We start from the raw sequence: 27,499 nt of genomic DNA, 5'->3' as shown, positions 1-27,499 counted from the left end.
AGTTTAAGTGCTTCATATATAAACCTCATAATGGTGTCTAAGATAGTATTTTGTGGAAAATCAACTCAAAAAAATGACACCAACTCAAATTAAACAAGACTTCGCTTATTGTTATTGACTCCTTGAAGCTGTACTGTGTTTAGCAGGTACAGTGTTTATCATGTTCACCATCTTAGTTTAGTATGTTAACATGCTGACATTTGCTAATTAACACAAATGTAGCACAAATGTTGATAGTTTTTTTGGTATTGAAGGTAGTTTTTGCAGTATTGGACACATCAACATTTTTTATAAGTGATGACCTGATGATGGCCCTTAAGACAGAGGCGTCATATCAATTCGTCCTCCGGGAACAGTGAATTACTAATATAATACAATTTCATGGCAATCCATTTAACAGCTGTTCAGACAAACTGACATTGTCCTCCAACAGCCATGTCACTAGCATGGCTAAAGATAGAAGATAAGGGCATGCTTTAAAGGCAATGTTTTCTTGAAACTAATCTTACACTGACTTAAATAGAAAAAAAAGTCCTCACTTCTTTGCATCTTTCCCAAACACCTCAGCCACAGGATCCACTTCTTGCCTTTCTTTCACTCTCTGCTTCTCTCAGAACAACAGTATCACTTCCACATGAAAACACCTTTTCACTTATAAGAGGGATTGCTGTGCAAGTGATTACTGTTTTTTCTCCCTGTGTCCCTCTGTGCTTTCTATCTCTTTGTCTCAGATGCATATTTTAAGAGGACTGGGATGGACAGTTTGATCCTGGGGGCTGGTGACACTGAAGTCCTGGTGAGATGTCCTTTAGTGGCAATGAGAGCCAGCCTTCTCCGTCAACAACGGCTCCAACTCTGCCCTTCAGCAGCTCCACCTCTCCACATTCCCTACCATGGGAGGAGGGAAAAACCACTAATGAGTCTGTGCAGGAGTGGTTGGGGAATAAGACCCTGCTCCTCTCAGACCTCGCTGTTCTCGCGCATGATGAGCAGTGCCCTATGTCTGCTGTCCTCACAGGGTGTCTAGTCGTGTGGTACAGCATGACAATGGTGCTGGGGCTGGTGGGGAACATCGGCCTCATCTGCATCATCGCCCGTCGCAGGGAAAAAGTCAATGTCACTAGCATTTTCATCTGCAACCTGTCATTCTCTGACATCCTAGTGTGTGTCTTCTGCCTCCCCTTTACTGTCATTTACACGCTAATGGACCATTGGGTGTTTGGGTCGCTGTTATGCCGGCTGGTGCCGTTCATCCAGTGTGCGTCTGTGACCGTGTCTGTGCTGTCTCTGGTGTTCATTGCTTTGGAAAGACATCAGCTCATCATTAACCCCTCTGGTTGGAAGCCAAGCATTTCTCAGGCCTACATTGTGGTGCTTCTCATTTGGATTCTGGCCTGCTTCACCTCCTCACCTTTCTTGGCCTTTCAGCTACTCACAAGTGAGCCCTACAACGTCATCCTGCCCCAGACTCCGCTCCATCACCAAGTCTCTCCTCAGGCTTATCTCAATGCGTCTCCACCTCAACCTGTTTACTACACATACAAGAACTCATCTGCGCTTCCAAATTCATACCACACACTTTTTTCTTATGCCCCCGCCTCTCCATACATGGAGGCCTGTCTGGAGCACTGGCCTTCCCAGCTACACAGGCTTGCATACACCACATGGCTCCTTCTGTTCCAGTACTGTGGTCCACTATTGTTGGTCCTGCTCTGTTATGTTAGAGTTTATGTGCGCCTTCGCCAACGCAAAGACATGCTGGACCGCGCCAGGACACCAGAGAGCCAGAGCATGAGTCATAGCCGCCGAATCAACATCATGCTGGTCGCCCTCATCACAGCCTTTGCTCTTTGTTGGCTGCCGCTCACCATCTTCAATGTGGTGTCAGACTGGAACCAGGAGGCTCTGCCCATCTGCCACCACAACCTGCTGTTCTCCCTCTGCCACCTGCTGGCCATGTCGTCCACCTGCATTAACCCCATCATCTATGGCTTCTTAAACTCCAACTTTCGGCAGGAGGTGAGAGAGGTGCTCCTGCACTGCCGCTGCAGTCAGCTAGAGGAAGAGTGTGAGCGTTTCCCCATGTCCACTGTGCACATGGAAGTGTCCCACATCTCCGTGCCTATTAGCTGCAGGAGCAACTCTGTCTGACTTTCATATTACAACCTGAAGGATCCTGCTGTAGTAGGATATTGTCACATAAACTGTAAAGACTAACTTCTGCTGTTTGTTCTACATTTTAATGACAGTAGCCTACAATAGCTTTGACATTGACTTAAAGTGCAACATTTTTATCAGTGGTCTGAAGTGAAGTGTGCTGTACAATGTCGGTTTATCTTAATCTGCTGTAGAAAAAAGGAGTGCGTTAATGTAAAAGAGAAAACAGTTTCAAAAGAAAGTGTCATTTCAAACAAATCTTTGCTGTGTCCCCATTAGACGCTTCATACTAACTGTATACAGTATTTCATAAAGTAATCAGATTTTTTTGAAGGAAGTATCCATGATTTTATTTCCATTTTGTACTAACAGGATCTGATCAAAGTGTCCCCCATTGGACGTCAATTAAACTGTGACTTTGGAGAGCTACTGCCCCACTACGATCATCAACACACCAAAATGAGGCCTCCAGTGGAATTCCAGAGACGGAAGTTGTTCTCGAGGCTTGTGGAGAAGCAAAAAACTATTAAGAGACTTTGTATGTTGTTTTTTGTAGTGCTTACATTTCTTACATTTTATTTGTTCTATTGTATTTATAACATTTGTGCAGTGAATTAATGTGTACTTTTTGTGATTAAAATGTGACTCATAAAGGTAAAATGTAACAGTTTATAACAGTGCTAAAATATAAATTTGCTTTAAATGAGTTGAATAAATAAATAAATAATACCAAATGTGTTTACACTTGGCTTTTAATTGAATTTAAATTCTGTGAGACTCAGGCCAATGTAGCCATCTATATATGCCTGGTTTAATAATCAAAACAGTGGAACTATATGCTGAATATTTTATGGGCAAATCTTTTACTACTACCTCAAAAGCCTTATTCTCTTCTCTGTATTAAACGACATAACATATTTTGTTATTGTTGCATGGCAAAAATGTGAGACAAATTAGAATTAGTTAAAGCTTTCTAGGATTGGATAAAGTTTGTCTTCCAAAACATGGAACCATATTCAACAAGGCCAACCTCAATCCAGGACAGTTGTGTCTGCTTGAGGTTACACGGTTTCAGTGCATTTGACATATTCCTCACTCAGCTCTGTGCTTTTCATGTAAAATGTCACCTGGAAAACATTTTCATGGGTTTGAGTCTGACTTTGGTTTAAATGTGTGACAGGAGGTTGTTGAACATGAAAAATAGGCTACAGATCCAGCTTGGGCTGAATCCAAACTGAGGGCCACACATCATTAAACGACTTGATGCGTAAGGCCAACAATATAAATATTTTACACCACTTTTAATCTTAAATAAAGTAATTTTTACATAATAGTGTGGTTGCTTATCAAGATAGACCGAAGAAGTAGCAATAGTACTCCTGAAAGTCTCGTTTGTTCACGGTCGAGGTTTAAAGTAGACTTCTAAAGGGCCCTTCTCAAGGATGCTACCTTGTTCCCTTCACCATTGCTTCTGGGCTGGAAGTGACGTTTGTTACCTATCAGCCAATGATGGCTCTTTTCCCAGAATGCATTGCATCACAAACTGCACGCGCGAACAATACACATTGTAGTTAGATATTTTTGGAATCTTGCGCAAGTCAAACCTCAATGTCACATAAAGTAAGTGTGCGGTAATTGTTGAAAATACTGTTGATATCTGTGCCTTTGTCCTGCTAGTAAAAAATACGTGTAATACGCATGTCACTATATTACGGAAGTGTTCGCCACACCAGCGTAATGCTAAGACAAAAACAAGTTTGTTAGCTCGCTAATTTAGCAACGCAACGTAACGAAAACTAACGGAAAACAGTATCAACATTATTTGTATTGGATAGGTAATACATTTAGATATCTAACGATGTCTTATGTGTGCTTTAAACAATTAACGTTTCAGTTACTAACGTCATATAGGCTGTCTATAGTTAAACCTTACGTTTGATAACGTCAATTGTTTCACGATGTAAAGCTACGTAGCTAACGTTAGGTTGTGTAGTTAGCAAATGTTAACACTAGTGTCAGTCATTGGGTTTACAGTAGACCACTGTACCTAAATAATGTGTTTTAATGATGCAGGCAGAGGTCGGTAGACACAGAAACATAGTTATTTAATGGCGAGTGTTCATACACGCCAGTACTGTGCCATAAGCGCTACAAGCTGAAACATGTAACTTAGCTCACAGTCGTTAGTCAATACGTTGTTGGTAGAGTGACAGTAAGTATCTTCTCCCCGTCGGAGCAAAACAATCTGCTTCTCAAATGTAATGAGTTGCTTGTAATTCCACATCTCATGTCTTCATGATATGATAACTTAGAACAATATATCAGTATTACTATTTGTACCTGATGGGTAGACAATGTCAACAGTGTCCCTTTTGGCTGTGGTTACTTTTGGATATTGTCAATACTTTTTACACTTGTAAGACTAATTCAGATAATCAAAAGTATAATTAATGGAATGACTAAAGTTGAAATAATCCAGAGCTGCAGCCCTGATACTGATTGACTGTCAGTTTTTTTGTGTTGTTGATCCCAATCTTCAAACTCAAAAAGTGTCTTCATTGGTTTTGTGTAGGTGAAGCTAAAGAGGCCAGTAATGACCACAAGCGACAATGGGTTCAGTTCTTAAAGGTATTGTACTCATCTTAGTTTTACTGCATTTAATCTAAGGCTAAGTTTACCTTAATTGTTTTTGTTGTAAGTTTATGACTCTGTTCAATACGTTTGCAGATGTCGTCGTCTACGTTGATGTGTGGTCATCAGACAAAATGGCAAACTATTCGAAACCGTTCGTTCAGCAGCTGCAAGAAATGGGAGCTCAGGTGAGACTGCGAGGCACATGTATACACGTTTGCACTCTATTGCATGCCATTGACTGTATTTTCAGACAGTTGATATGTGCACTTTGCAATGTCTAAATGCCTTTGTGTTTTCCAGGTATCAAAAACATTCAATAAACAAGTCACACATGTAGTCTTCAACAACGGTCACCCGGCCACATGGAGGAAAGCCAAGAAAAGTGACGTGAGGCTGGTCTCTGTTCTCTGGGTCGGCAGGTACGAAGGAAACTGAGAGAGAGCTTCCAAGATACTGTGATATTTATACTGTATTGTCATGAAGTGTTACATGATGTTGTCGTCAACCATTACTTGAACATTAATGTGGCTTATTTTTTGGTAAAATGATGTCCAGATGTTACGATGACGGTGTCCGCGTGGATGAGGAGTTGTATCCGGCCTTTAATGATGAAAGCAATCCTATGTTGAAGAACAAAAGAGTGAGTCGAGTCAAGCTTTAGGTCTTTGAAAGTATTCAAACATGCGTTTATTTTCCTCTCATTCAAAAGATATTTTTTGTGTTTGGTTCACGTAGCATCGCTGCATGCAGCCAAAAGATTCTCCAGAGAGGACGCCTGAAAACGACAGACGCATGAGGAAGAAATTAGATAAGATGATGAAAGACCTAGCTCCAAAACAACCTCTCTGTAAGAGATTATTACACTTTTAGAAACTTTTAAAAGATCATTATTTAAATGACGAACTACATCCTTTTGATTTGCTTTTACCCACAGTTACAGATGTGTCGTCGCCTGTCTTTATTGATGAGGAGAATGGAATCGTCTATAGCCCTGCATTGAAACGATCAGATTACATGGCACAGCGTTTGAAAGACATGAAAGAGAAACGGGAAAACCTCTCACCCACAGGTAGGAGCAGCAGCAGCAGCAGCAGTTGTACCGGCTGATGAACTGACACATGCCAAACCCTAGAAACTCACATCTGTATTTTCTGTCTCTCAGCTTCACAAATGGTTGAATCCTGCTCACCCACTGGGCTGAAGCCGTGTCTTGGGAGCACACCAACCGTCCTCAAATTAATGTGTAAGAACATTTTGGTGTTACTGATCAATGGAAAATTGTATTGCTGTGTTGAAATCCAAGATAGCACTTGTACCTTGGCAAGAGCTTCTTGAAGTTCAGTCTCTGTTCTTGTACACTTCAAACAAAAACAATCAACAGAAAGTAGCTAAACAATGCACAATATCCTTATTTATTTATTTTATTTTCTGTGTATAGATGACGAGTCGGATGATGATTCCAGTGCTTCTGTTGCGGAACCTGCTTACTCGCCTGATAAAGAAGAAGGGAGAACGCAAGTTGACGTTACTGACCATGACCATCCCGAACAGCGCCACAAGCCGTGGCTCTCACCCTGCCACGATGTGCCAAAACGGATCTCAAGTCATGTGGAATGTGAAGACTTCAAGGACGAAGACGCAACCAGACTAAAAAAGTCTAGAAGGACCTCAGTCAGAAAAAAGCCAGCAGAGAAACACAAATCCGTAGGTTCATTAGAAAGTCCCTCTAAGGATAGCAGGTCTGGCAACAGCAAGAGCTTTCATAAAGAAAAAAGTCAGTCCGAGATAAAATCCTTGAGTTTGTCACCTCACAAAACTGGAAAGGGAAAAATGAAAGCTGCTAAATCCTTTACAGAGTCCAGGACACATCTTTCTTCTGACGCTGCCTCTAGCTGCCCCTCATCGCCGGCCACATTAGGTGATGGTGCAGCTAAACTGTCAAAAGAAAGTGCTTCCCCATTACAGAGAACAACTAAACAAGCCAGGCCGTCCCTGTCTGCCTTGGTACGATCCTTCACGATATCCAGCAACTCTAGAAGCGTTCCCTCGGGTTCCACTGACGGAGACGATAATGTGTTCGAGGACTATTTCTCCCCTTCCAACCACCACCCGAAATCAAAAAGACGTCCTTTGCCTAATCTACCCATGGAGAGAGACATTCAGATTCCTTTTGAGCTGGACTCCGTCCCAAAGAAGAGAAAACTAAGAAGAAGTGAAATCATTGGATCTGAAACGAAGAGTAAAAAGAAGATACTAGAAACAAGTCGGCCCTCTGACGCAAGCAGTAAGCCCCGAAGTGACTCGCAACAGGACGTTAAAGAAGCTCTGCCGGCATCGGAGAGTTCAAGCAACGATGTTACACTCGTGGCAAAAAGGCGAAGACAAAGCACCTTGCCCTTCATGAGCTCCAGCACGACCACAAGCGATGCCGTGACACAGAGACGAGCGTCGACATCGGTACGGCCAACAGCGTCAACAGAGGCCGACGCGATATCGGAGAGAAACTCTGTCAATGTCACTTCTCATACCTTGGAAAGTGAGTAGTCAGGCTACAAAGTGTGTATCAATGATTTCCTCTATCGTCTTCACTGTGAACTGAACAAAACAAATAATTACTTGATGGTGTTTGAACATTCACGATGGTGGGTGTTTGTGAATCGTGTCTGTAATCTTTGGGCTATGCATGTGGTTTTATTATTATTTCAAGAAATTACAGATTTAGTCCAGCTCATTTTCTAAAGATTTATTTACTGGATGTCACATTTTAAAGAGAAGAATAAAGAGAAAACTTCAATCTAAATAAACGAGGCCTTTTTATATGAATATACTTATAATATTCTGTGTTTGTTTGTTTGTCTATTCAAGAGTTTGAGACATGGTCTCCCCTTATGTCTCTGTGTTTCCTACAACAGTCCAAAGACGTGCGAGTTAGTTGAATTGGAAGCTTTATGTGCGTTTGTTAGTCAGTATGTGATGGACTGGAACAGTATACGTAGTGATGAAACGGGAGACCGTTAGCGATGTACAATCAGCCCTGAACATGTCAACGGATCATTATTGAAATCTAAGACTTTTAAAAAACATTACTTATCGCATCAGAATACATGAATAACTGAGATTTAGTGTTTAAACGACCCGTCAAATGAGCCACGGACATATTTAACATCTCATCAAAAATATGTTCATCTTGAAAAGCATGAGACCTGAGAATGTTTGAGTCCACAGTTATTCTTTGAAATAATGGAAAGATTTGAATATTTTTGATTCCTAATGAACTGAAGTGAGTAGTGTTATTTATCTGGTAGTGAAGTGGTTTAAAAATGTGCATTTTACTGTTTTGAGCCAGGTGTTACGAAGAGATGACACACACACACACAGTGCCTGCTGTGTGATAGCTTGAGTGACACCCCCCCACTGTTTTCAATTGTTGTTCTTGTTGTCAGATGTAGGTGGAGGAAATGAACGTACAGTTGCAGCAGCTTTAACAGAGCTCCCGTCTGAAGGCGAAGAAGAAAATCACAATAAGCAAGTCAGCTTGAGTCTTCAGAACATGGTTAACCAAACAAAGGTAAGAAGACACCGCGGCTGTTTTTAATCTTTAGTGTACATTCTGATGATTGATGCTTTTGCACTGAATCATAAAGTTGTATTGATGTACATTCCCTTAAGTTGTGTGGGACTGCATAACAGGATGATCTGAGTATTAAGCTTACTGATTCATTAAAGATACTGTTTTAATTAAATATCTCCCATTTATTCATTTGAATACTTTTTGTCCACCGTTGTGCAGTTGGTTCACTTCGACACAGATCCAAATTGTTTTGTGTTCCTCACACTTTCTCAATGTACTTTTAGTTTGTACTTTTATTTATCCTCAGACTCTACTGCAGCTGCAGAATTTGACAAAATTCCTGATGTTCATGGTTTTCCGTAATATAGGAAGTCCGGGAAGTAAACGAAACATCGGTAGCGTGTCGTTCCTTTTTAAGTATTTCCTCCGTAAGGTCACACACTTCCAGAGCTGGAGGCGGTTGACGCAGCTAGTCGAGAGGCTCCGTCTGGTCCCGAGGGTTTCCTGTGTTTTTGCCTCTCTGTGATGGTGGCGCACGACTTCCTCGCTTGTGAAATGCACCTGGGCTCTGTTTTCGTTACGCCGGTAACCTCAACAAGCTGGAGCTGAAGAAAAAAAAAGCCAAACATGACGTTGTCTCCCCTTGAGGGATCCGTCATGGGTCGACTTTATTGTAGCCTGATGACAGAGATGACGGTAGTTGTTGTGTTAAAGATCCTGATAAAAGATTCATGTTCAAATGTATCGGTGAACACATTCATCCAAACTGCTGGAGGTCACGCCTGCATGGCTCACCGGTCTTTGAAAGTGCAGCTGGTGAGCAACGACTTTGGGTGAATGCAGATCAGCCATTGAGATAGTTAGAGTCAAAAATGATAATGCATTAAATGCAAATATTAACAGAATTATTTAGGTTCATTTTTAGCAGCATGTTATTCCCCACCACGCTCCTCTTTTCATCTCTCTACTGTCAATCCTCTGAACCGAATTAGGATTTATTTAATGTCACAAATGATGGTTCGAAGGTAAACTCAGTGTTTTTCATAAATCCTTTGAAGCGTAAGATTCTTTCAGTAATAGCCAAGAGTCAGAAGAAGCATGTTAACTGATATGAGTAATACTGTAAGTGCCCGTGGTATTTTTCAATTATTGCTCTTCAGTTGTTACAAGTGGTTATCTGGTATTTATTTGACTCATAACTGGTTTTTTTTTAATTGCCTCTCACAGCTTCAGGTGACTTCATCTCTCTCTCTCTCATAGAGTTGTCTGAATGGCGTCATTTTCATTTTGGGCAAAGTAGCAGCAATCATGGAGACTCACTCGTACAGTGAAGCATTTCCTTCATTTGTGCTCAGAGGCCGTGCTGCAGTTCACACCAGCTCTTTGTCAGAGGCTCATTATGTCCCAACTCATTTTTCAATGTTTTTTTGTGCTGCTGCCAGAACACGTCCACTGCGGTGAGATAAGCCAAAGTCCCCTTTGAGGAACCTGTAGAATAGCCGCCCGTGTTTTGAGTTGTTTGACTGAGTTTGAAAGACCCCAAAATGAGCGGATTCTCTAAAGTAAAATATCCAAACATTTTCCTTTTTTGAAGAAAACTTCTGTCAGGACAGCCGAGTGAGCGGCAGTCGTGGGCTGATGGTAACCACCTCAATGTGATGGTGGTGTGGGAGGGGCCGTTGGGCCGTTTTGGCACCGCTGTGTGCAGCAGGCCTTAACCCCTGACCTCCAGCTGGGGGGCCAGATATCAGTATACAACAGTGTGGCGGGAAAGTCCCAGTGGTCCCGTCTGTAGCTGCTGCTCAGGTGTTTGTGTCGATGATGCTGTTATGGGGCCAAAGTACCAGGCTGGACGGGCCACAGTCGTCAGGTTACAAAGTTACAGTTCCGCTTCGGTGGCTCTGAATATGTTTTTCTCTCCGCTCGTGGCCTTGGTGTTTGATTTCCTTTTTGGTCTCTACACAACTATACATCCGGCAGGGTTGTTGAAAGTGCACGGCCTGTTTGTCTGGTGACTAATGATCCTTTTACCTGTTCAACTCACAATACTTACACCCACAAGAAACACACATGCATTACATTCTCCAGTGTCTTTGAGACATTTCTTCATTAATAGATACTGTATTATTGGCTGCTTTAAAGTATAGATCTGTTTTACATAGAGTTTCTGGGATTTTAACTCCTACAAACACAAGCCGAGAAACAAATCTAGCCAAATCTGAGCTCTCAAGCTGTTTACTTGTTTACCAAATATCTGGATATTGTGTAACCAGACAATAGGGAACACAACAGACTCATCCATCATTAAGAGCATAGTGCATAAGGGTTTCATTTGATTTCACTTCCAGCTTTGTCTAATTGCTTTACAGTTGGATAATCTTTACAAAATATCGTAAAGTGTTCATGATCGTTAAGTAAAGAAAACGTTGTTTAAGAAAATGTGTTATCCTGTCATAAGTGTATCTATCTTTGTTTCAGGCGATGAGAACATTGGTCATGACAAGCATGCCCACTGAGTAAGTCCAAACATTTAAAACTGTTGGTCTCAAGATAAATGTCACAGATTGCTTGAACACATTGGTGAGGAAGCTGGTTAAAAAAGACGTCTTGTTTAAGCCTTTGTGCTGGATGCTTTGTGCTCTACTCGCCTCTCGTATAGGAAGCAGAACACGTTGGCTCAGGTGGTGACGACACTCGGTGGTTTTTCCATCGTTGACCGAGTGTGTGAGAGCACGACTCACGTGGTGTCCGGGGGTCACCGGCGGACTCTCAATATTCTGTTGGGCATCGCCCGTGGCTGCTGGATCCTGTCATTTGAATGGGTGTGTAGTTTGTGTGAGCTGAAGCCATTACATCATAGTATTAAAAAAAGATAATGAAGTGTCTTACTATCGTTTATTTACATTTGTCCGGAGTAGATCCTGTGGTGTTTGGAGCAAAGGCAGTGGATTCCAGAGGAGCCGTATGAACTTTCAGACCACTTTCCTGCAGCACAAGTGAGTACCAGTACTTTAGTAGTACAATAGAAGTACCCAACACACGAGTACTACCAGCAGTAACCTCATTATGTTTTCTGTTAGTGCAAACAATCACATACATTTTTATGGTTATATTTTTTCTGTGTATCAATCATACAGTATACATTTTATTTGCGATGCCGCTTTTTGACACTCAAAATGAATAAAAGCTTGTAAAACCAAAGCGGAGGAAGTTGGATGGAAACCTACTACTTTTCATTGCCAGTCATCCATTTTCAGTTGGCTTGTTTTTCCTGAAGCGTCCTGCGTGAACTGTGAGTGACGCTTCTTCCTCAACTCGTCATTCATGAATCTCCGTCGGCTCCTGCTGACGCGAGGAAAGACGTGTCAACACATTTCCTCTTTAAATTGCATAATGTTTTTTCTGGTGAGACAAAGTATTTTTTATGTCCCCACGGCCGTCTATCATTCCTTCGCTCTCACTGCGCATCACATGCTTCCTTCTTTTATCTAGTTTCTGTACCCTGTTGCCTTCAGTTGTATTAACTATAGAAACTACTGTTTAAACAGAGACTTTTCACAGTGAAATATATTCACATCGCCCTGGGAATATCATGGATAAATAAAGATAATAATAAAAATACTGATGCCTGACCTCAGTAAGATTAAAAGACTAACACCTACATGTTACACGAGGCCAATGTTTGAGGCAGTTTTTACATTTTTACCTTTAACTCAACAACATGGAAAATGTTATAAACCAATGATCAGGACTGATTTCTAGCTGTATTGATCATTGTATTAATCTGATAAAGCCAAAAACAAGACATTCCCATGTAACGATTTTATCCATAAATTGACTGTATCACAACATTTATAAATATCGCTCTGTAACATTACATAACCTGTGATAAAAGATGTTATCCACATTGCTAGCTATGCCTATATCACTCTTGAATGTGTTGTTAAACTGTGATTAGAGACCTAAAAAGCAACAACAAGAAATGCAACTTTTAAGCATTTAGATTTTTTATTTTGTACTTGAAAATAGACATTGCTGAAGTGCTCTGGCAGTGCATCCACCAGGCTGTGCAGTGTTACAGTGAAGAACAGGCTGTTAGAGTGGAGGCTTACGTCTTAAGCCCTCTGCCGTGTGGTTGTGTTTAATATTCAACTTCAGGTACATAACTGGGAGAGCATTACAGACAAACACTTCCCCGCTCTTACAGATGTATCAGACATTTTGCTTGTTGAAGCTTCAAAAGAAACATAAATAAAGAAATACATTCCCCAAATACTGCAGAAAGAGATTCGTCAGGTGTGAGCATGTGGAAAGCTACTGCGGCATTATATTAAAAGAATTCCTACTCGTGTGAATGTGCAATGAAATCGTTAACTAGCTAGGACTCGAATTTCCCTCATATATAATGTTAAATATAAAACTTTAAAATCTACATATAAATTAAACAACAAATGTACAAACATTCCCGGGAGAAGAAAAACATCTTTAGAGAAACATTTTCTGTGGCATTTTTTTTTACATTTGCATTTTAGGCATTTAACAAAAATCATAATCACTTTGAGTAGTTTTCTGCATGTTGTACCATCGTCTCCTTTCTTTACAATGACATAAGAAGCTATTATTCAAAACATGGATGGTTAAATGGATGATTGAACTAAAATAAAATCTTTAAATAAATCTTCTGTGTGACTAGCTAGATAATTACTATACCTCTAGTAATCTATACATATGTTCCACATGTAACATTTGATTCAAATTATGAAACAGAAAAATGCACAAAATATGTTTTTTAAAAGGTATGTAAAATATGTTCGTGAAGTGCTTTGGTTTATATTTTGGTCTTGTTGTCGGGCAGATTTCCTCCCCACTTAGTTTACTCTGAGAGTGCCGGTTCAAAGGGAACCTGAGAAGTCTGCCGGTCTGAACATCATTGTGGTGGACTTCAGTGAGTAGCCCGAGCCCTTCCAGTAGTACCATTTGATTCCATTGAAGCGATTTGAGTTCTGGCCTTGCTGGTAAAACATCCCATTCAAATTGGACGGACCGCAGGCATCAAACCACCAACCTGGAACATGAAAGCAAACATAAACGTGTTGTTAAAGAGGATAATGCATGCAGCCCTGTGCAGGACAGGGACGGTGTTTGCGGTCTTTTCTACAGGATGATATCCTGACAACTTTCACTCTTTCATACGTGACTCATGTGTGTAAATGTTTCATGGTCACAGGGCAAAGCTATAGAATGAAATCAATTACATAAGCCACCTTAACTTAATCTTTTGGCAAACTAAAACAAATTCAAATAGTAGAAGCTCTGAGGTAAAAACAAGCTGTAACATCTACTCCACATATAATGAGTAGTTGAGATTTCAAAGAGCAAATACATATTTTCAAGCTATAACAGCGGTTATTTGGCTTCTGTGTAATGAAAAGCATTTATGCACTTTTCAGTTTGCTCTTTTACACTCGTAGCTGTAACTCAATCCTTGGCAGGGCCTCGCAAGAGCGGCCCACACTCTTCTGTACGTGTCGTGGGTTTAAGGCGATTCACGTTCGGCAGCATCTAATTGGATGTGACAGTAAAATTGCTACTGCTCTTATGTCGAGCTGTTGTCACTTATTGTGGACACACACACTAAGTTGTCATCGGTGTGTGCTGGGAAGAGACCGACTGATAACTTGGTTTATTTCTTTAATTCTCTGCATTTTGTGTTTTGCTCGTCAGCAATAACTGGGCTGTCATACGTAGTCCATAGGATGTATATCTGTAAACGACGTTCAAAAAACCACATTTTTCCGTTAAAAATCTACAATGATTAGGGTTGGTAATATGGTTTTGACATTATTACGGTTCATGCAGATTTAGTACATTCATTAATTAAAAGCAGGCAGCTTCATATTTGTAATGACAGATCCTGCTTTCCTCTTTTTTTACTGGGTCAGTGCCACTCGGTCACGGTTGTGCATAATATGCACATGGAGTCGTCGTCCCCCCCCCCCCCCGTGAGGGGTCTCTCATGGGAAAAAAGGGAGCGGGTTAGAGTCTTCATGCCTTCGTGCTCACTTGGCAGACCTCAATACAGAGGGAGACAAACTTCTGGCAGCGGAGTCACTTTCAAGGGACCAGAGGAGAGAGGGAAAAGCTCTGTTCCCAGGCTATTAATGTCAGCCATTGTAGGGGCTGAATTCCCCAATGAGTTGATCAGTGATTAACTCGGAGCTAATTGTGCTCTTTGACCCGGCAACAAAAGTACGGGAGCCCTTAAAATGCCCTTGAAGATTTTTGGGCCAAGATTAGGGTGGGTGGGAATGATATTTTGTATTTTCCTGACGAGCACAAATATTCAAACGCACAAGGTATTTACAAAAATGTCTTTCTTACCCCCCGTTGTCAGTTGTGAACATTTGCAAACACATTTGTCGTTGTCTGCATCCTTTGTACTGAAATCACTTCCTGGCTGCCCGATGCTGCTTATTTTGCCTGCTGTTCCACTGAAGCCTTTAAGGTGTATCCTGTAGAGTGGGAAAGGAAGAATGAAGGAAGAGGAGGAGGAAGTCTGTGATCGGTGTTCCTCAAAAGGCAACGTCCGACTCACTTCTACCGTTCGGCCGTAGCTTCACTAGTACTGGGTCTCTGTTAACTGGGCCTGTGGTTCGGTTTTGTTCTCTTTGTGATTTCATACGTTGTCGTGCTATTTTTATTTCTATGCTGAAGAATTCGCACTGTGCTTATTGTGCAGCTTCTTTGCAGGCGTTATGTGGAATTACTGAGCCAACTAACCTGGGACCTAATTGGTCATAGTCAAGTAGACTTAAGACCTGAAAAGAACTGTGTTGAATCGGAGCATTTCAAGGTCCGTTTGTCAAATTCAAAAGAAAGTATCCATTCCTCTCCTGAAATCAGCTTAGGTTCAGAAAAGAAAACACTTCTGGAGGTTGTGTTGTTGCCAAAGAGGTACAGACCGAGTGTTAGACATCCAAGACATTTTATGTATTTCCTATTTTTCAAACACTGACCCGTTTTATTACATTGTCTTTGGGCAGATGCCAGTATGTCAGTATCAGGAAGTAGACAGTCGTATACAGCAAAGAACATTCCAGAGGAATTTCTATAAAGTGTTTTGCTTTTTAAAGAATAAGTCAACATTTAAGACGGTGAGCTTGTCTTCTCTGAAGTAGGTTTCAGGTGATAAACGTATGCGTGATACGGTCCAAGAACTCTGTCAGAATACATTAACGGTCGTGACTCTCCAATTAATCCTTCTTGCACGTTAGTGCTGGGACTTAACAACAAGAGCAAAGTCAGTGTGTCCATTAACATGGTCTCATCCTCACTGTAGAGAACTAGCCTGATAAGCAATTGTTTCACTTCATTATTCCATTTATAATAATTGCTTAAAAACCACAAATGTGGGTGCTGATTCAGAAGTATCCAGGTTGTATGATTAGATAGTTACAGCCATTATGTTTTATCTCTGGGATGTATATCCATGAATGAAATAAATGGCCATGACACTACACGAGTTCTTCAGAGATTTTATCTGATCAAGAACGTGCCTCGTCACTATTTCCTCTACATAGTTGTGTTAATTCCGTCATAATAATTTTAAGGCTTTGAGTTTCGAGGCTGTGCTTTAGTTACGCTCCTTGACATTTGGCACCACTTCTTGGTATGTGTTCAGGATCACAGACTTCAAAAGCCCCGTTGTAAGAGAGACACATTATTTGCTGATGGGCTTCTTTGCTCTTAATCACTTGAGCTACTTGAGCTGTAAAATATTGGCTTGGAACCAAAATGTTCAGTAATTGCCAGCGAGCATCTGACACACTTGCTTCTTTGATGTTTGTCGGTACAACGTACCTGTAATTTTGTGCTTCACCTTCGAGGGAAAACTGGTCGTATTGTGAGAATCCAGAGTTTCCTTCCCAGTCACTCAGCTGGATCCTTAGTTTGTAGGACTGTTGAATCGTCAGTCTGGAGACAAACTCATTCCCTAACCAGAATTCACCTGAAGGCTCTCCAAACCCCTGAAACGACACAAAAGAAATGTAATTAAACCTTGTTGAACCCCTGCAGGAGGGGTTTGTAGGTTGCTTTTTCCATTAGCAAAACAGCAAACAGACAGGACCACCGTCTATATTTATTGGCTATTACACTGAATGTTTTTCTCCCCTGAAACTAAAATCAGAATTATTTTTGGGAATTATCTAGACCGCTTTTTGATTACAGATTTTAAGCACGGTTTCAGATGCACTTGCAGGAATATTACACTGATTTAATCTGGTGCTTGAAATGTGGCAAATTATAGTGATTTCAGGATGTTGGGGGGGGCCTTGCTGGCATCATTTTCATGACAAGCGGATGGTGATCTCTGTGTTTGTAGTCTTGCAGAGCACAATCACCAGGCCTCTAAAACACTCAGTCGATGGCTGAAACCAGATCTGCTCCCTGTTTTGTGCATTAGTAATGAAAACCGTCGCCTGGGTTGTATTTTTTTAAGGGAAGAATTTCTTCCCGATTGCTTTTACCTTTCTGTACTCCTGCCACGTTCGGTGAAAGTCAACATGGCCGTCAAAGCGTTTTTGTAGTACGGTCCACCCGCCTCCTTCTGTTTCCATGTCACAGAAAGCCTTTAAACACAAAGGAAAAGAAGGACTTGCTGCAATTAATACTTCAAAATGAATGCTCTGTAAAGAATTCATCCTCATTTATAATTTGACAATGCCGTCGTATTTGAGTTTGTCCAAACAAATGTTAAGTTGTCAGGAAGAGATACAGAACAGAAGTCCAAGTCTGAAAAGTTTCTAAGGAGATCACAGTTTTAGCTCAAGCATGCACGACATTAATGGAAGACTGAGAACATTTTAATTCAACTACCCCGCCTTCAAACACGGAGCACTTTCCAGAGTTTTAATTAAAAAGGTTGTGTAAATCAGTGCATGCTCAGTCTGAGTCACTCTAACAGAATTACTTTACCTGAACCTCTACCGTAGTGTTGGGTAGCGTGAGGGTGTAGACTCCACTCTGGGTGTTTCCTGACTTGAAGACGGCGGCGCAGTCCATGAAGGTGGTCGGAGTGTCCTGCATCATGACAGTTTTGCTCTCTGCGGAACAAATCATCGTTGTTAATTTGACACCACACGATTGTACGGCATTTAACTGTCCTCCTTTTGATAAGTTCACATCCTCCGAGGGAGAAAAAAAAGGTCACATTGGTTGCATCAGTGTTGCAGCTTTTGAAGTGAGGCACGCGCTAATTAAAGTTAGGTGACCTTTTCTTCCGTGCAATCCAATACAATAGCACAACCACACACGACGGCTTTAAAAACAAATCAAACATAGGCTGCATTTGCTGCACAGATATAAGAGTTAACGTAGTGACAGAGGTCCCGATGAGCTGCAGACTCGCCTCGAGCTGAGCTGACGGAGATGGTGTGGATGAGGTTGTTCACGGTGTCCAGCAGCTCCTGCTGCTGATGCTGCAGCACAGTGTTGTTGGAGGAGACTCGGAGCAGCTGCTGCTCCAACTCGCCGATGACGGCCGTCTGCCGTAGAATAAGAGCCTGAAGCTGCTCTTTGTCGTCTCGAAGCATCTTCAGCCCCACCTGCCTCTGCTCCTCCATCTCATCCACCTTTTTCTCCAGAAAGCTGCGGAGAAGCACGTTCAGCGAGCCGTGTCAGCACAAAACTTTACTTAGTGGCCCTGAAAAAGTTGCTATTAGCAATCGATGTCCTCACCTGTTTTTGTCATTCAGCTTGCTGATGTCATTCGTTTGGACAATCAGTTGTTTTTCCAACTTGTTGGTCGACAAGGAATTTTCAAGCAGTTGACGCTCGAGTCGAGTTGTTTGACGAATTACCTTAAAACAAAAGAAGGAGGTGAAGCAGTAGAAGTCGGGCAGTGTCCAAGAGATACCTTCAAAACATCTTCCATTCATCCATCAGTAGATTTGTTTAATTCTCCAGACTGATACTTCACACTTTTTACTAGATCCTCCAACTATCCCATCAGTTTCTCCACACTGCCCAGCATGGTCCCGAGTTTAACTCACGACTGCACACAGCTGGTGTTCTACAGTTGACATTTTACTTTGAAACTAGGCAGTTGCAGCTTACATTTCTGAATTGTAATGTTTAATACAGTATGCAAATGCAAAAGAAAAAAGAAAGTAAAAAAAGCATGTGACCTATAAGAAGGTAGCAATAAACATGTATACAGCCTAAAAATAGTTTGTCTTGTCAACAGGCAGTAAGTCATTCTGGATATTAAGTTCTGTCTTCTCTTATCGAGTTCAATACGAGCCCTGTTTGCACCTCTGGAGTGAACAAACAGACATTTGCAAAATGGAAAAGTTGGACTGGAAAGAACGACCGATTTCCAACACAGCAGACATACCTTAACAAGGGAAACCTAGTTTTATAGACCGACGTATTGAACTAAGCTCTGGGGTTGGGGACCTTGCCTCTAATTTCCCAGTTAGGAGGAACTGAACTCAGCAAAAAGCAGCTTGTTTACATGGATCCTAGCTGTGTGTCTCCAGTGGAGCTGTTGGTGCCTTTGAACAGACGGATGTGTGATTGTGACAAACTGATAGACCCTTTCTGTGGGAATACCAATGTGCTAATAACAGGAAATGCTGTACAGTTGGCTCACATAAGGTCACTGACGCGTAGCCACAATAATAAACTGACGCAGTCAAGCCTGTTTTTCCCTCTGCTTATTGTTTTTAACATTATTTAATGCAGCGTATCGCTGAGCACACTTTGGCTTGAGCATATTAAGGTATTCATGTCATTAAAAACAACTCGCACCTGTGTGTTTAAAGCCTCACCTGCGCCTCCACATTGGTCAGTTTCCTCGTCTGCTCTGCGGTCTGACTCAGCAGGTTTGTTCCAATTTCGATCATCGTAGCTGTGTGGTTGTGGACAGCAGTCTGCTGGAGATGGACCATGTCTTGCTTCATGCCGTCCTGTATGTAGTTCTCCAGCTGCAGCACAGATAAAGACGATTAGCATCATTAACCGCTAGCGCATGCACAGTCCTGTATTACATTCATAGGTAGTTCACAGGTTGGCAGCTGGATGCTTCTGTAATGTAACACGGCTGTTTGTTGCTTGAGCTCTTTGGCAACCTCAGTTGTCCTTGTCACTTGTTCAGATTCACCCTTTGTTGGTTCAAGGACTCTCATTCATCGTGCTGTGACTGGAGAGCATTTAACACCATTGAGAGCGAACTACTGACAGTTCATGATGACAGACATACTGTGTGTTATTATTGAGTGTGTAGCCATGCTTCTTAAAGGAAGTCAAGAAAGAATGTGTTCAAAATTTCAGATTTTCAAACACTGGAATGCACGTAGTAGAAACCTTGTTATATTTCATTATTGTATTATTTTACTCACCGATTACACACCAGCCGTACGATCTTTTTGAATTAGTTAACCATCTCCATGTCTCCACTGTCTCCATGTGATATAACGATGGTATTATCGATTTGAAAAATCTGCATTGCCATCACATTTCCACTACTTTTCTGCTCTTCCTGCAAAAGAATCTGCATTTTTCAACCTATTTAATAGATTGTTGGTGCTATATTAGAGATTTATGATGAAGCACCATTGTTCCATTACTTAAGGAGAGCTATGAGGACAAAGGTGAATAGAGCTTTCACATGACAAGGGTTTTTTAACATGAGGTGTCAAATATTTTTAATTTTCTTTAAACTCATTTGCGAGCAGTTGTTCGTCCTGGAGGTCAAAAAGTGGAAATTTGTAAGATGTTATGTTTTTCTTAACAAAGTAATTTATTAAGTTATTTATATCAACTTGCTTTAAGATGATACAAACCATTTCCACGTATGATGTCACCGTGTCCGTATCAAACCTCTCAATCATAGTAATACAATGAGCACGGTTGCCCTCAGGGTGGGAAAAGGTCAGTGTTTCATCTTTACACCATTTGTCCGTATCTACCTTACAGTGTTGCCAAATTTAGACCGAGACCAATCATTAAGTTATTTCCTGCACGGTGTTCCTGAGTGGCAATCAGGTCACACGACTCGTAAACAGGATGGAAGTGTTGAGTGAGGAGTTACATCCTTCATGACAGTGTGACACGTGTGTGTGTGCAAGTGGAAACCAGAGAGTCAGTGAAATATCTCCACCATCTGCAGTACGTTTTGCATAATCACTTTTGTTATTTACTCGTCAGTCAGCAACGCAACCCCAAACAGACAATTTGATTACTACTATAATGAAAAATACAAATATCATCTGCAATCAGGGCTGATTTGGTTTGTCTTCCTTTCACGACGTCCAGTTTGTTTATGTTCTTGGAGACACAAAGGGATGTGCGGTAGGTGGGAGGCTGTCATTTGAAATGTTGGCAGGATGTCCCATTTACAGTCAGTGATCCAATCAGCTGTTTACTTTGTGCGCCTCAAAGGCGTCGGTAAGAAAAAGACTTCCGCAAATAATTGTTCCCCTCAGCTGTCGTCAGCCGGTGACTAAACTCATTCGATCAATCAAGCCACTCCTGTAAAAGAGGTGAATAACCTCAGTGAGTAAAGTTATATATCATTCTACTATCAATCAGTCTATTTCCTTTACATGCTTATTCCTATGTAAGTTCATAGGGTGCTGACACCTTTAACAACAGGGAGTGGCTGCATTTGACCCTATGCACTCTATCATTTTAACACTCTGTTATGTCATTTTTAATAAATCAAGGAGGAAGGTGAAGGAAACAACAGAAGAAGCCGCTGGAGTGCTCCTCCATTTACACTAACAGCTCGTGTTTGTTGCTACTGCAACAGTTTTGTTGACGCATCATTTATCAGCGATGCTTCTGTGCCTCTAAGAAATATGTAACCTGTCACTAAACCGGACTTGCTGTTGGACTTTGTAAAATGTTCACTTGTGTCGCAAGCAGGCTTTGATTTGTGAGGCGGCACTTGAGCTTTTGTGCCCTCTGAGCTCTCCCGTGGACCAGATCAGAGCTCGCTTCATGTTACCAGACGGGAGCTGTGGGGATCAAGCTGTGAGGCGCTCTTGCCCCGTCTGGCCCGTCTTGTATAGTTCTGATCAGTGATCACGCTCTGAAGAGGGAGGAGAGACAAGAGGCCGGTCGCTGCTTTCACTCGCACAAGTAATGGCTCAGCAAACTGAAAGGGAAGTATGCATCCCTCGCGTGGACACCTGTGTTGAGTCTTTGTCAGTCGTCAGACCCATTACGTCCTCAATGAAAGTGTCTCACAGACACGTTTTTTTATGTTGGTTTAGATTTTGTTTTGTCTTTTGTTCAGTGGAGCAGTCTTGTCGCTCTGTTATTTTGTGACTCATGTCAGTAAGGCACTTAGCAAAGAGCTAGTGGTTTAGTATGAGCCTGAATAATTTGCCCATCACATTAAACAAAAGCAGCAGTTTTCCTGGAATTTTGGTTGAGTCAGAAAAAACTAATTTCTCTTCATTGTGGTTGTTAAAATGTGCCGATGTTCCACATGCTGAAGTATATTAGATAATTATACATGTTTTAGTGGGAAATCCGGTCAATGTTGCATTCAAATTATACATCATGCTCCTTACTACCTTTCTTTCCTTTTCAGAAAATTGGAAATGAAGTGTGAATGTCTCCGGTGTAGAGGAAGTGTAGCTCATCAGCACGTTTAGTCCTCGTACACATTATAACGGTCTGTCTCAGATAACTAAATCGACTTCATCCTCTTCTCCTCTGAAAGCTATCCCTCTGAAATCACTGCAAGTCACCGATATCGCAAACTAAAGTGATGCCACTTTACCTTCAGCAGCCACTGTGTGTTGTTCTCCATGATGGTCTCCAGTTGTTCCAGCCTCTGAGCCGACTCCTCGTTGTCCTCCGGTCCATCTTTTTGAACTGCATAGTTGCTGCTCTGGGTTTGGCAGTTTTCCTGCTCCGGCAGCAGAAAGGTGTAGCTGCACGGCCCGTTTTGGATCTGATATTGTCTCTTAGCCGCAGCACTGTATCCTGTCCCCAGACCGAGGCAGAAGCTTAAAACCAGTAAGTCTACATGCAGCATCTTCATAGTCGAGCTATTTACCCCAAAAATAAAGTTAGTACAATTACAACTCCTTGGATTTGTAGATTGTCTTAAGCTTCTCTTAATGCCTGGATGTCTTTCTCCGGCAGCATCCAAGTGTAAACAATCCTCTTGAGAGTCTGCAGATTCCTTTTATTCCCTCTCAGTGGTAGAAGGAATTAGAGGTAGTGTGTCATTCCCTTCAGGTTGACTGTGCCAGACTGCATGTGCTCGCTTTTCATCAAGCCCCCGACCACTTGTTTGAGCTGCCCATGGCCCCTCTGATTAGCTAACTGTGAGTTTAAACCACTCCCCCCCCTCACTACTGTGAAGAGCAGTGAAGTGGAGATTCCTTTCAGTACGCATTCACTTAACAACACAGAGGAGCAGATGCACAAAACTACACACGTTCCACTATATCCTCTGTGATACCCACAGCTACTCAGGATGCAGCTGTGATAGTAGCGGTGTCCATCCCATTCATTGAAAAATGTCTCCCGGCCCACGACAAAAACACACACACACACACACACACACACACACACTTGCATCTTTGAATGGGAGATTCAAAGGAAGAATGAATTTACTACAAATATTTTTGTTCTTATCGGATGCTTAATCCCCAGAAATCTGATTATCTTTTTTCTTGAGGCGTTTTTCTTATTTCCTCTGTTTATTTCACACGTTCAAAATGTTATAAAACAATTCCAAGATCCTCCTTCGGGTCTCAGGCTCCTTAAAGTCTCATATAATCTGTTATTAGTACAAACCAAAGTTGCCACTTGCTGATCTCTGACCACAAAATAGTCTTTTTTCTGCTTCATGGTAGATTCATACAAGATTCAGATGAAATGTGCTGAGTCATGAGTGTAATGAATCAGATGGTTCAGATCAGAAAAGCTGTTTCTTTGATAACTCTGACAAAAGAAAAAGCTATTTGTTAGTGTAGGCTACCCTGTTAGATGTCAGCGTTTTAGTACGTGGGTGTTTTCTGTATCCTGTACCAAGTTTTGAGCCATGCCCTGATGTTAATAACCTCTTTTTCTGTGGCTTAAAAGTAGAAAATGGCTCTGAAAATGAGTCACCCCAGGGTTACTTTTTCTAGACATCTTATAATGATGCAGCCATATACAACTTGTATCTGTTCTAATGACTGTCCTGCAAGACATAAATGGGAAATGTAGGATCTTTTAGCCTAATTGCAGGATTATCCCAAACTGTGGTTGTTGTTTTTTGTGGCTGAAATGTGTCTGAGGGCTGTGATGTCACAGTGGGGGACAGACTGCAGGTGTGTGATGCAGGAAAGGCATTGATATAGGAGGATGTTTTGTCCTATACTGCAGGAATGTGTTTCTACCACAGACGCTTCACTCCCCCAACAGTATAATCTCTGATCTTTAACAGTCTGCCAAATAACTGTAGATGTACTGTGCTTTATATTGTGTACTGAATAGTCATTTAGCTTTGGCAGAGGCACATTTTAGTGTCAACTGCACCATTTGTCTTTTCTTTCTTTCTTTTTTTGCCAGGAAAGGCTCAGAATTGCTCTCTGCAGTTGGATAGAAATACCGAAACAGAATTGTAGGAAGTAGGCTGATGTCATACACACTGTATCAGGGAAATGCAACATATTTAAAGAACATTACCAAAGAGGAAGGACTGGCCGTCATTCCAAAAACATTGACTGTTTTCAGGCTGAATCACTAAAAGCTTTAATGGTTATTGAACACAGAGGGAGAAATAAAGCGCACAATGAACATGTTCTCATGCTACGAGCCGACGACGTGACTGTACTTCATTATGCGGGGACGTTCATTCAGCCTGGCCTGGTATTGGTCGTTACAGAGCTTCACAAGCTATCTGCCACCCTGCAGACTCGTGCCCAAAAAAAAAGGTAACCGCATTAGCGGCTGCGAAGACATTGATTAGGTTGTCAGAGTATGGAGGTGAAATTTCCCATGTGAACAATAAATAGATTTTTGCTGGCAGTTTACAGTGCAACTCATCCATGTTGTAACAATTTTCCAGAGAAAGCTTGTTACGCCTGGCATCTAAGACCCGTCCTCTGGAGATTTGAAAAATTCGGCACGCTGATAGTGACAAAGTGATACAGACGAATATCAAATACATGAGATGTGGGTCATGAAAAATGCAGCAGTATTGAATTAAATGTATGCAAATCCAAACAGCTGTTGAACACAACTCAAATTATATGTTGTAGCTATTTATACTTTATACAAATTCTCTGTATGTGTGTATATACAGTATATCTAGTCAAATTGATCAAACCGCTTTGTCTTGCTGTCTTTTTCATGTTGGGCTTTTTCTCCTAGTTTTACCGCCCCTGTTGTCACACAGTAGACCTTACACATGGTCTTCAATCATTCCCTATAGTGCACAATGTGGGTTAATCTTAAGCTGACCCCGTCTCCGAACCCTCTGACCAACCCCCGATTACTCGACGCAAAGTGAAACCTGTGTGAACATTGACAAAAGACTAAAAGCATTACCGCTTGTTTCCTGGCATTCAACTCTCGAATAGAGCAGATTGTCCCCTTCAGTTTAGCAAGTGACCCTTGGTGGATACAGAGCAGGCCCGCAGTGAGAGCTCAGAGAATCACTCAGCAAACCCAAGAAGAAACACAACCTCAAAGAGATTCACATGCTCTCGTTTAGACAGACTGATGATACTCTGCGAACGATGTGGGCCGCCGAAATGAAACCGGGCACGTAGGACGTCGTCAAAGCTCACCTCAGTGCCACTCAGCGTTCAACAGTGTCTGAGGTTAATGTGAGTCTGATTTGTACTTTTATCAATTTGAAAATATGAGGCTTCCTTGAAGTTGCAAGTAAATTGAAATAGTGCTGAATAGTTTATTTGACTGTAATAAACTGTAGTAAGTTCAGCAATGACCTAGACATGTTTACTCATACAGCTAGTTGCTCTTTACGTTGGCTTTAATGGCTTATTTAGTCTTGCAGTAGATGCTGTTTTTCATATGCCTCAAAGCCAAATTCTTCCAGCTTCTGCTGTGTCTCTAGCAGCCACCTTCAGGCCACTTTCAGTAGTGAATCACGGTTTCAAATGTACTGCTGTGATGACTTACAAATTAAGTTCTTCTGGGTTAAAGTGAATAATACTTTTATCAGGGAAAGAACACATTAATTGACTTCAATATGTTGAGTCGGTGGTCTGTATTGTTGTGATGTTTATGAGAGACAATACCTGTGACTCATGTGAGATACACCCTTGAAACATGTGAGAGGTTTAATTGTAACCCTTGATTCACCAGAACTACAACAGAGGAAAGTCTCTTGAAAACCTAAACACACGATGAATGCTGGGAAGTATGGCAATCACTGAACAATGTTTAGGAACAAACTGGTGTTTGAGGAGTTTAGTGAACAATCTGAAGGATGTTAATTCAATAATTCAGTGCAAGTCACACAACATGAACTCAATATTACTACGTACCCATAGTCCACCACACAGGTGTTTTCAGGCATGATACCCGATCAGACCTTTTCTCTGGACTGTGTGTTGTACATACAGCTCCATCACTCTCCAGTTAGCTTTGTTTGCGCTGGTAAAACGGGACTATTTAAACCATTATCAACTGGAGACGCTTTGACAAGTCACTGTCGGACAATTACATGTGTGAATAATAAAATGATTGAATTGCTTCAGTTTCAGGGTCCTAGTGTTGTGCATGCTGTCACGGCTTACTGGGACTCTCCAATAGAACAGAGCCATCGTTAATGTTATTAGCAACACCTGTGCTTTTCCTACTATTACAAGTCAAACTGTATGCACAGACCAATGCCTGTTGGTGACCACCCAGCTTCAACCTGACTGGAGGTCTAATTAATCTCAGTAATTGAAAACACCTGAGTGGTCCCAGCCAAGAAATAGTCTGGCACATAAAACAGCGAATTACTGTCTTTACACAGATCTACAGTGTGTCAATGAGTGAGTTTTAGAGGGGCTGTTTTTACCATTGTATTCAACCAGGCTGACTGTTTCCCACAGTTTCCACTTCTTATGCTAAGCTAAGCTAATCAGCTTCTGGCCGAATTTAGCATATAGATATAAGAGTGGCATCAGTCTTCTCATCTAACTCCAGGCAAGAAAAGCAAAAAAGTGTATTTTCCAAAAATGTTGAACTATTCCTTTAACATTTCTCGGCAAATGTTTTTAAAAGACATTTGTCAGATGATCTTGTTGAGCTGTTGTCGGTCCTTCTGAACATGAACAGCTTCTGCGTCACTGTGTCCTCAATGCACCTCGCTGAAGACTGATCGTTAACTGTCAGTTTTCTCGTCCCAGATCTGTCGTCTCCAGAGGCACCTGTCTGCCGGGGAACACCAGCAGGACCTGTTCCAAGACCAGCCAGCCATGTTTGTGTCCCAGCACTGCCAGCCACCCACTCAGAGTCTGGTGGAGCTGATCCAGCTCTGTGGAGGAACGGTCTGCAAATCTGTGCGACAGGCAGGCATCTGCATCGGGACGTACAGCGGCAGGAGACCAGAGGGGAGCAGGGTCCTGTCTGAGCAGTGGGTGCTGGGTAAGAGAGATTTCCTGCCAATCTCTGTGTTAAATGATAAATTCCTTTATTATGTCATTATTAATCATCTCTCTCGTTTCTTTGTGATTGTATTTCAGATAGTATCATACATTTGAAGCGGCTGTCATATGACAACTACCACTTGAAGTGAAAGCTGTGAAGTTTAGTTTAAATCATTTTATGTTGAACAGTGCCTGGTCACAGACCCTCAGTTTCTAACTTACAGTCTTCCTGTTGTGGACTTGTCACCTGATCTCTTCTGAGGACCATCAACAACAAGCTAAGTTACTGTAAAACAAGAAAAACTGCTTTGACAGTGCATGTCGATCCTTTGTTTTATTTTTTTGTTGTAACCACTGTGAATTAACGAGACATTAGAATGAACTTTGAGACTGTTTTCATTTATAACAATGTGATTTTAAAGATACTTGCTGAGCCAGTTTAACATTTACATGAAGATAACATACTGTATCCGTATAGAAATGAATTTTGTGATGCCATTATTAATAAATACTTTGG

General features: G+C 41.5%; 3 protein-coding genes across 5 annotated transcripts; 2 read left to right on the top strand and 1 right to left on the bottom strand.

Annotated features, from left to right (window-relative positions):
- Positions 1-801: 801 nt before the first annotated feature.
- LOC306703325 (neuropeptide Y receptor type 4-2-like) lies at positions 802-2,151 on the top strand (the record flags this gene model as incomplete). Its single annotated transcript, XM_079169262.1, has 1 exon — positions 802-2,151. The coding sequence occupies one exon, from the start codon at positions 802-804 to the stop codon at positions 2,149-2,151; it is 1,350 nt and encodes a 449-aa protein (XP_079025388.1).
- Positions 2,152-3,722: 1,571 nt separating this feature from the next.
- On the top strand, positions 3,723-27,365 carry mcph1 (microcephalin 1). 3 transcript variants are annotated; one of them, XM_079168978.1, is made up of 15 exons: positions 3,723-3,777; positions 4,730-4,785; positions 4,885-4,976; positions 5,092-5,210; positions 5,347-5,431; positions 5,527-5,638; positions 5,726-5,860; positions 5,954-6,034; positions 6,230-7,327; positions 8,235-8,359; positions 10,841-10,878; positions 11,022-11,184; positions 11,281-11,358; positions 26,743-26,980; positions 27,079-27,365. In XM_079168978.1, exons 2-15 carry the CDS (start codon positions 4,767-4,769, stop codon positions 27,129-27,131), a joined length of 2,436 nt encoding a protein of 811 aa, XP_079025104.1. In that variant the 5' UTR covers positions 3,723-3,777; positions 4,730-4,766; the 3' UTR covers positions 27,132-27,365. The 3 variants fall into 3 exon arrangements, with proteins under 3 accessions (XP_079025104.1, XP_079025105.1, XP_079025106.1); XM_079168979.1 differs by lacking the exon at positions 3,723-3,777 and adding an exon at positions 3,903-3,992; XM_079168980.1 differs by lacking the exons at positions 3,723-3,777; positions 4,730-4,785; positions 4,885-4,976; positions 5,092-5,210 and having other exon boundaries at positions 5,383-5,431; positions 5,501-5,638.
- Positions 13,255-22,421, bottom strand: angpt2a (angiopoietin 2a; the record flags this gene model as incomplete). The annotated part of the gene is made up of 9 exons (XM_079169389.1): positions 13,255-13,427; positions 14,744-14,874; positions 16,223-16,389; positions 16,891-16,992; positions 17,339-17,466; positions 17,772-18,010; positions 18,101-18,222; positions 19,195-19,350; positions 22,158-22,421. The coding sequence occupies 9 exons, from the start codon at positions 22,419-22,421 to the stop codon at positions 13,255-13,257; spliced, it is 1,482 nt and encodes a 493-aa protein (XP_079025515.1).
- Positions 27,366-27,499: the final 134 nt, after the last annotated feature.

The sequence above is a fragment of the Pholis gunnellus genome (genome assembly GCF_910591455.1).
Source record: "Pholis gunnellus genome assembly, chromosome: 11".
NCBI classification, from domain to species: Eukaryota; Metazoa; Chordata; class Actinopteri; order Perciformes; family Pholidae; genus Pholis; species Pholis gunnellus.
The sequence above is the reverse complement of the archived record's forward strand: the minus strand, read 5'-3'. Positions and strand labels throughout refer to the sequence as shown.

Coding starts and splice junctions, on each gene's coding strand:
- mcph1 (XM_079168978.1), top strand. Junction 10,879..11,021: donor ATGACAAGCATGCCCACTGA/GTAAGTCCAAAC, acceptor CCTCTCGTATAG/GAAGCAGAACACGTTGGCTC. Junction 11,185..11,280: donor GGATCCTGTCATTTGAATGG/GTGTGTAGTTTG, acceptor TGTCCGGAGTAG/ATCCTGTGGTGTTTGGAGCA.